Source organism: Vigna radiata, unplaced genomic scaffold (genome assembly GCF_000741045.1).
Source record: "Vigna radiata var. radiata cultivar VC1973A unplaced genomic scaffold, Vradiata_ver6 scaffold_246, whole genome shotgun sequence".
Lineage (NCBI taxonomy): Eukaryota > Viridiplantae > Streptophyta > Magnoliopsida > Fabales > Fabaceae > Vigna > Vigna radiata.
The window spans coordinates 305,168-314,795 of NW_014541805.1; the positions used below are offsets into that span (position 1 = coordinate 305,168).

The 9,628-nt window shown below is 34.3% G+C and overlaps 1 protein-coding gene across 1 annotated transcript; it reads left to right on the forward strand.

The window, feature by feature from the left end:
- Positions 1 to 1,354: 1,354 nt before the first annotated feature.
- LOC106778250 (bifunctional aspartokinase/homoserine dehydrogenase 2, chloroplastic) lies at positions 1,355 to 8,247 on the forward strand. Its single transcript, XM_014666193.2, has 18 exons — positions 1,355 to 1,695; positions 1,912 to 1,964; positions 2,084 to 2,458; positions 2,541 to 2,629; positions 2,712 to 3,015; positions 3,125 to 3,177; positions 3,259 to 3,473; positions 3,547 to 3,634; positions 3,726 to 3,839; positions 4,336 to 4,434; positions 4,705 to 4,899; positions 5,201 to 5,286; positions 5,584 to 5,809; positions 6,336 to 6,481; positions 6,724 to 6,859; positions 7,436 to 7,519; positions 7,611 to 7,703; positions 7,815 to 8,247. The coding sequence occupies exons 1-18, from the start codon at positions 1,562 to 1,564 to the stop codon at positions 8,058 to 8,060; spliced, it is 2,736 nt and encodes a 911-aa protein (XP_014521679.1). The 5' UTR covers positions 1,355 to 1,561; the 3' UTR covers positions 8,061 to 8,247.
- The last annotated feature ends 1,381 nt before the right edge of the window (positions 8,248 to 9,628 follow it).

Genomic DNA, 9,628 nt, shown 5'->3' on the forward strand with positions numbered 1-9,628 from the left:
ATATATATTTTTTAACTTAAATACTTGCATTTACGACAAGTACATGTTTCCATGAGTATTAGAAGATGAAATTTAAATTTGATAAAAAAAAATTATAAATTATTAAGTTATAAGTTTTTTGGAGGAGAATTGTGTTGTTTTTGCAAGCTGATTTTCTACCTAATTTACCTAATGAATTAAAATTCACTCCAAAAAAGTTGAAATTGAACACGAAATTACGATTTTATGAATTTTGTCCAATGAAATAATGGTAATGTGAGTTCTGAATTTTGCTCTCCAAAAATCGTAAAGCAATTTAATTTATTTATTTTTTCTGAAAAATCGTAAAACAAACAATTTAATCATTTAGTATTATGTTTTGAGGATAATTTAATGTTTTTAGTAGACAATAAATATGTTTAATTCATATATTAATAAGTGTAAAATGTTTTAAATACATAACTTATTATTAAAAAGGGAGTAAACAATATTTAATTTTATATATATATATATATATATATATATATATATAATGATTTTCGTCAAACCATATTTACTTTTTTACCGTTTTGAATAATATATTAGACTGAAACTAAAACGTATCAAATAATATAAATAATTTAAATATAATATGAAATACAATTTTAATATGTAAAAATTAAAAGTGTTATATTTATTTATTTTTAAAAATTAAATATGAAACCGTATTAAAATTCATTCAACTAAAATCATATATAATTCTTAATAATTATAGGTTGCTATATATAGACAAATATATTGGAATTGGAGAACAGGAAGTGTGGGATAACTTGCTTGGGCTCAAATTGGGCAGTCTACCTACTCAGAAATGGTGTGGAATGAGCTTATAGAAAAGAAACACATTAGGTTGTTGGAAACGTGAAATATACATATTTGATAAAAATATACAAATATTACAAACTAAAATACTAATTGGCATAAAGGATTATATTGATGATGCATATATTCTTCTTTGGCTTCATTATCTTTTCCAAACTCTATATTTTCCGTTCAAGATTCCAGTTTGATGAATTTGCAAGCAAATAAACATGGACCAATAAAGAAATAACCATACCTATTAAAATATTTGTACGATGTCGGCCTTATATGGAGGAATAACAGAAAAAACGTGTTGGAAAAAAAATCATAGAAGGTAATTCTGGGATAGGTAGTGTGAATGGCTAATGTCGCCGAGGTTATCATTTTCAGTACGGCGCATACATGAATTTAGGGTCGAACAGGACAAAATCACGAATTTCACTGAAATAATTGAGGACTCATTACCCTATGATGTCCCTTAACACACCCCAAGGGCTCACATGCTAACACTGCCACACAGTAATAAAAAATTATACAGTTCAACCCAATGGTGCGGGTGCTTTGATTCTTTGTACAAAACAAATGTAAAATACAAAGATAAAGTAATGATTTTTACACGTGATGAGTAGCGGCGAGAGAAAAGTAAAAATGGGGTCAAAGAAAGAGGTACGAAAGTGAATGTTGATATATAGACTTCATATTTGACAAACTGGGTCAGACTGTGTCCTTTCTCTTGTGCACATTCATGGCATTGCCAATGGTGTCACTTGGTTCTGCCATCTTTCATTCCCTTCCAATTCCACACACTTCACATTTTGTTTCCCGCTTTCCATGTCACTGCTCACTCTCTTCCCATCCTTCTTCTTCACATTTCCTTCGGTATGTTCACCAACAACTACTGTGTTATACTCTCATTTCAATTTTCTAAAAATAATGTTGCCTGTAATTCACTTTCCTGCATTTTCATTCTGTTATAGTAGTGTTGCAAGCATAAACAAATTAGGTGAATGTAAAACACAAGTGATGTGGATTTTCCTTTGCCATTCAATTAGCCGTTGTCCATTGACAGATTTTCTTTTTCTTGGTGTTAATAAGTTTACCATGGGGGAGAGAGTCACCGAGCACCAGGATATGTGCTTCAATTACAGGTTCACACTTTAGCTAATTATTTATATGCTCATAGAACTGCTTTCTTGTAGCTGTGCAGAAAGAAGGTATGGAAATTATAGTAGTGAATGACAGTTCAGTGTGTGTGTTTTTCTGGCAGATGTTTCTGTGGATATAGCTGTAGAGGAAAAACGGCTCCCCAAAGGAGAAACTTGGTCTGTTCACAAGTTTGGTGGAACCTGTGTGGGAAACTCATCGAGAATAAAGAATGTTGCGGACATAATTATTAATGATGATTCTGAGAGGAAAATTGTTGTGGTCTCTGCAATGTCAAAAGTGACAGATATGATGTATGATCTTATCGACAAGGCTCAATCCCGTGACGAGTCTTATGTTTCTGCCCTGGATGTTGTTTTAGAGAAGCACAGCTCTACTGCATATGACCTAATTGCTGGAGAAGATCTTGCTGCTTTCTTATCGCAGTTGCATCAAGACATCAGTGACCTAAAGGCAATGCTTCAGGCCATATACATTGGTAACCCCTATTCTCTATCTGTTTCTGCCCTTTGATTTCCCTTTGAACTTAAAGGTCATGTAACATACTTCATATCTTGCAGCTGGTCATGCCACAGAATCCTTTACTGAATTTGTTGTGGGACACGGAGAGTTATGGTCTGCACAGATGTTGTCTTTAGTAATTAAGAAAGTACGCTGTTCTATTGAGAAACGTCTGCATTTTCTTTTAATCTGAATGTGCTGATGGAAGCTACTTCCCTCTTATTCTGCAGCAAGGGATTGACTGCAAATGGATGGATGCGAGGGAAGTTCTTATCGTAAAACCAACTCGTTCTGATAGAGTTGATCCGGATTACTTGGAATCTGAACGAAGACTTGAGAAGTGGTACTCTCTAAATCCATCTGATGTAATCGTTGCCACAGGATTTATTGCAAGCACACCTCAGAATATTCCTACTACTCTCAAGAGAGATGGAAGTGACTTTTCGGCAGCTATTATGGGTGCTCTCTTTAAGGCTCGCCAGGTCACAATTTGGACAGATGTAGACGGCGTGTATAGTGCAGATCCCAGAAAAGGTTCGTTCAGCTCCTTCACTATTGACACGGTGATGATAATTTTGTTTTGTTCTGTCTTATATTTGACAGCCTCAGTGTGAGTTTAATTTAGTATGGGCATGTTCTGCAGTTGCTGATGCTGTGATTTTGAAGACATTGTCTTATCAAGAAGCATGGGAAATGGTAAGTTTTACTCTCAAAAGTGTTAAAGCTAATTATGTATATAAATTCAGGAGACTAACTTTCAAACAACATCTTGAGCAGTCTTATTTTGGTGCTAATGTCTTGCATCCACGCACAATAACTCCAGTTATTCGATATGGCATACCAATCATAATAAGGAATATTTTCAACCTTTCTTCTTCTGGAACAATGATCTGCCATCCTTCTATTATTGATGATGAGGATAAGCTGATATCAAAAAATTATGTCAAAGGCTTTGCAACCATAGACAATGTGGCACTCGTAAATGTCGAGGGGTGAGTCATGGATTGCAGCCATTTGGGCTAGACGTGTAGACTATAATGTTTTTCTCGTTGTTTCCTTTTGCAGAACCGGAATGGCTGGTGTCCCAGGAACTGCTAGCGCTATTTTTTCCGCAGTAAAAGAGGTTGGAGCGAATGTTATTATGATATCACAGGTGCACTCACCATCTTTTGCTGTTTTTCCTTAATTTTCAATAGCTACATATATACATACATACGAATTTTCCGTTGCAATTAACTTTGTAGGCCAGTAGTGAGCATTCTGTGTGCTTTGCTGTTCCTGAGAAAGAAGTAAAAGCTGTTGCTGAGGTGTTGCAGTCTTTATTTCATGGAGCTTTGGATGCTGGTCGACTTTCTCAGGTGCCAAATTTAATTCTGGTGCAATTTCAATTTGATTTAGTCAAATTGTTGTGTTTAGTAATGACTTCATATCACGATTCAAGTGTCAAGACTATGAAGATTTACCATATTTCTAGATGATTAGCGTTATAAAGCTCAAGATTGATATCGTATAACTTTTCCTTGTATCTTTTTCTTTGCTCCCAATAAAAGCAGACTAAGCATACAAGGAATGTTCAAAACATTGGTCATCCCAACTTAACATGGTTTGGAAAAAGAAATCAAATATCAGTTAGGTTATTTAAAATTAGGGACTACTTCATTAATGTTGAATTAAGTTCTCTCGTAATGCAAAAGTTTTTTTATGTGGGCATCGGTGAACAGATTGCTGATAATAATGAATATTAACAATGTTTCTTTGGGTCGCTTTTAAGTTTGTATGGGGTTTTATATTTTATTTTGTTGAAATATACTATTCATTAAATTAAACTGTCTAAACAATGTACTCGCCTCTCAGGTTGCCATCCTTCCAAATTGTAGTATTTTGGCAGCTGTAGGCCAGAAAATGGCAAGTACTCCTGGAGTTAGTGCCACCCTTTTCGAAGCATTGGCAAAGGTCAGGAAATTAAGGTTGATGTCAGTATTGCGAAAGTTATTGTTGTCCTGTTATTTGTTTCTATTTAGAAAGTTGTGCTATCTATTTAGAAAATATACACCAAGAATGTATACAAAAAGAGATAAGAAATTGAGATATATCTACCGAACATGAATGTTACATTGAATTAACGAATTACTTGCCTTCTACTCTCCTCTTTTGGTTTGGCATACGTTGCTTCTTTAGTTTAACTTGTGTGTAGACAAACATGTTCTTGAAAATTTAACACAGGCCAACATCAATGTACGTGCTGTAGCACAAGGTTGTTCTGAGTACAACATCACCGTAGTTGTAAAGCGAGAGGATTCTATAAAGGCTTTACGTGCAGTTCATTCCAGATTTTATCTCTCAAGAACCACCATAGCAATGGGAATTATTGGGCCTGGATTAATTGGAAGCACATTGATTGACCAGCTAAGCGACCAGGTAAGGTTTTTGTAAATAATTTTTAAGGAATGCAGATAAGAGTAATAGCTATAATAATCTCATTTAAGAATCAATTTATTATTTGTTGAAAGTACAGTTCTATCAGTTGGAATGCTATTAACTTGGTATTTTGGTACTGTAATGCCTGACCTTATGCTGGCATGCATAGGCACGCATACTTCTACAGGATCCATGAAATGATGAAGTAACGACACTAGTTTCTTTGTCCGCTTTAAAATGTCAACACCCTTGAAGGTTTCTTGAGGTTTATCCTGAATTTATGTAACATTTGTTTACGCAGGCTGCAGTTCTTAAAGATGAACTTAACATTGATTTGCGTGTGATGGGGATCATGGGTTCTAAGTTGATGCTCCTTGATGATGATAAGTAAGTCAAATTATTCAAGTTTTATTCTTTGAAAATCAAATAGTTAACATAATATTTGAGACCTTATAAATAATAGTCGATCCCAAAGTGAGAAAAATGAAACCTCTGTTCCAGAAGTATTAGATCAGGAGAATGATTTAACCCAGAAGCTTATGAGCCTTCAGTTCCAATACTATAGAACAGCATAATAGAAGCATGAGTCATCGCATCCCTAATTCAATCAACAGTTAATTAAGGTGAACTATAATTTATGATTTCATTCATTAAATCACTATGAACTATAATTTATGATTTCAGGGGCATCAACTTAGAGAAATGGAGAGAACTTCGAGAAGAAAAAGGGGAAGTGGCTAATTTGGAAAAATTTGTTCAAAATGTGCATGGAAATCATTTTATACCAAACACTGTGTTAGTGGACTGCACAGCCGACTCCGTCATTGCTAGCAATTACGAAGGTTGGCTATGCAAAGGAATACATGTCATCACTCCCAACAAGAAGGCAAATTCAGGACCACTTGATGAGGTAAGATGAAACCATCCAGCTTATTGTCCTTTTTATAACATAGACCTAATGTAACATGTGGATTATTCCCTATTTAAGGATACTCAAACGCCATTTTTAATTAATTTTTTTTTTTGTTATACAACCTATCTTACGTGTTGTCCCTGTAAATTTTGGGTATAGCACTCTGCTACAAACTGGAAATCCCCATGCCAATTTATTTAAGATGTTTTGATAAATGTTTCTATGAATACTAAGAATGTAGGAGAAATTAAGTTAAGCTAAAATAAACTCTTGTTTCTTTCTTTCTTTCTTTCAATTTTTCCATAAAAGTTGTGCAAGATGCAGTGGGAACCGGGTTGGGAATCCTGCCCTTTTAATTGAATAACATAATTGAAGTTTTTGTCGCTTCCAATTCATACAGAAAAATTGTATTTCTTAAAGTCTTTCCTTTCTATGATCTTCAATACTATTATTCTTTTACTCTTTGCTTCATAGTTAAGTTACTGCTTTTGCGGATTCTAACCTTCTTTGCATCCATGGCCAGTATTTGAAGTTAAGAGCGCTTCAGAGGCAATCATACACACATTACTTCTATGAAGCTACTGTTGGGGCTGGTCTTCCAATTATCAGCACTTTACGGGGCCTTCTCGAGACAGGTGACAGAATATTGCAAATTGAAGGTATCTTCAGGTTCGTTGTGAAACTGTTTTTCTATCTCCACTTCTCTCTTTTTATGGATTAGACAGCCTAACATATCAAACATTTGGATTTTCTGTTGTTGCTCTCAGTACTATTGTCCACACTGTGCCAGTTTTTGCTCCCTCTGTAGTAAAATAGAAAGAAAGAACATCACTTCATGGATCACTAATGTTTTTACGCTTTATTCCTTTGATCTTATGCTTTCAACCTAAGGTACCGCTTTGGTTTTTCAGTGGGACTCTGAGTTACATCTTTAACAACTTCAAAAATGGCCGGCTTTTTAGTGAGGTAGTAGCTGAAGCAAGGGATGCAGGTTATACTGAGCCTGATCCAAGGGATGACCTCTCAGGAACTGATGTTGCTAGAAAGGTACACTGTACAGTATTTAACATATCCAAGGGATGCAGGCTGCCCCATTTTCTTGTCACCTCTATGAAGTATAAAATGCTTCATGAGGTTGATATCTCACGACTTTCGATAGAGATGCTTTGAAGTTTCATTTCTTCAAATTAAAAATGTCTCAATTTTGCAGAAGTTGGATTTCGTATTTCGTATGTATTATGTAAAGTTATCATGCATTTTATTTCAAGCTCAAATTTGCAGTTAATTTTGAGATGCCAAAAAACAGTGAAATATTTAAAACACAAGTTCAACCAAACTATGTTAGTTTAAACAATATCAAACGTGTTGCAGATAGTTGACCTTAGAACATCGTGTAGATAAGAAATTTTCCAAATTTTTGTCCTGTCTATAATTTATATGGATAATACAAATCTCAAAATGTATAATTTATATTTATAAAAGAAAGTTACGACTAGTTTATACCATTCGGAATGATGACAGTGCTAATTCTGTTCACGATAGCTTTTTAATTCTTAATTAACTGAATTCTCTTGAACTTTTTTATTATTATTATTTGATTTTAGATTTGCCGTGGTTTTACAGGTGATAATTCTTGCAAGGGAATCAGGTTTGAAGCTAGAGCTTTGTGATATTCCCGTTGAAAATCTCGTGCCAGAACCATTAAGAGTAAGAACGAATTTTTAGTAGTTATAAAGTTGTGTTTTATTGTGTAGTAGTATTGCAAGACTTTATATGAATATTTTTTGAGGACTTGCAGGGCAGTGCATCAGCTCAAGAGTTCATGCAGCAGTTGCCAAAATTTGATGAGGAATTAGCAGAGAAATTAAAAGATGCAGAGAGGGGTGGAGAAGTGAGTAACTAGACAATATTCTGGAATCTTGATTAGGATGAAAATAGGCAGATTAAAAATGATTTAAAGAAAGTGTAAATGAAAGGTTTGTTTTTGATGTTATGTGTGAAGGTGTTGAGATACGTTGGAGTGGTGGACGTGAGAAATAGGAAAGGAATAGTAGAACTGAGAAGATACAAGAAGGATGATCCATTTGCACAAGTATCAGGATCAGATAACATGATTGCCTTCAGAACAACAAGGTACAAAACCCAACCACTCATTGTTCGTGGACCTGGAGCTGGTGCCCAAGTCACTGCTGCCGGAATATTTAGTGACATCTTACGACTTGCCTCCTATCTCGGTGCTCCATCATAGCTTCTATTATTGCAACTTTCAGGCTCAAAACAAACAATACTCCTATAATAATTCTGTGAAAGTGAGATATTTATATGTAATCTCCAAAGTTTTTTTATATTTCTGTCTGAGAAAAATAACTCGTTTCACGGTGAATTTATTATGAGTTAGAATTTGTTAATATTGTAGTTGAATCAAGTTAATTTTTCGTGTGTTTTATTTCTTCATTCTTTATTATTTATATGCTTTTATTTTTCATGTTGACTTATGAAGATGGAAATATATAATGAAGATGATTTATTACGAACTTTTATATATGACAAAAATGTTGTCTTATAGTTTGCGTCAATATTTACCATGATTTAAATTCATGACATTATTTATTTCCAGTAAAATATATTATTTCTGTCTACAATGTTTGGAGTAGATAAATTCCTTGACTGACTAATGCAAGATACTTTTACTTGTTTCAATCAGGACATGTATAAAGCACGCTTCTGCCGTTTAACATGCAACAAAGATAGATTTGATTCGATTTTATTATAAACGTGGGACTTTTTTTTTCATATCCACATGATTTCTGCGAATTAACATATATAAAAATGAAGACATATCAACTGGCAGAAAGAATTGTCGAGATGGACATGTTATAATATGATCACGTCACAACCTTCTTTTTCTTGTTCATGGGTACATGCTCTTAGAAAGTGGGTTTTAGGCCTAACTCAACCCTACAAAACCGTCTTGTAAGGTGAGGTCTGCACCCCCACTTATATATTATAAATTGGCCTTATCTCTAGTCGACGTGGGACTTCCAACACTGTGATCCCCTATATTATCACTGGTGGCTCCTTCAGCTCAACAGGATGTCCAAAATCTTGTTCAGACTCGCGTAATCGTTTACAGATTAAAAGACACATTTTGACAGCAGACATACCAGAACTTCAACTATGGTCTCCTATGTTTTAACAGGTGGCTCCTTCAGTTAAACAGGTTGTTCATAATCTAAGTTAGACTCGCGTAATCGTTTACAGGGTTATAGTAAACGATTACATTGCACAATTTACCACCATTATCTTCACCAATTCAGCTATGTTCATTAAATCACAACCATTACTTCATTTTTTTTCACAAACATTATCACTTGCAAATCAAAATATAAAGCACTTCATTAACAGACACAATAAATTTGCAGGACAAGGATAGAATTGGAACAAAATTTTTTTGAAACCCTTTTCATTTTGCAGGCCAAATTTTTTTTTTAAAAAAAAAAAATAAACCAACCAATTGGAGCTTAACACCTGTGTCAAATGTGTGTCATGAGTGTCAAAATAACGGACCCCAGACTTATATCACTTTAGAGTTGTTGTGCTCGTTCTCCTTCTTGGAACCTGCAGATATTTTACAAAAAGAGAACCAGAAGAAATTACAAGAAAAGCCCTACCTACACAAAAGCACCATATACTGATAACTCATTGCACTCAATACCTATGCTACACTAATTATCTCAGAGCCAATGAGATCAGGTTAATTAGTTGTAAACCATTTTAATAATTTGCTAAGGCTTATATGTTCATTCATATCCCAGT

Bases quoted from the DNA above. Each gene is read 5' to 3' on its own strand.
- LOC106778250 (XM_014666193.2), top strand. From the start codon at position 1,562: ATGGCATTGCCAATGGTGTCACTTGGTTCTGCCATCTTTCATTCCCTT. The intron at 3,016-3,124 runs GTTCGTTCAGCT...CATGTTCTGCAG, and splicing joins TAGTGCAGATCCCAGAAAAG to TTGCTGATGCTGTGATTTTG. The intron at 7,704-7,814 runs GTGAGTAACTAG...TTATGTGTGAAG, and splicing joins ATGCAGAGAGGGGTGGAGAA to GTGTTGAGATACGTTGGAGT.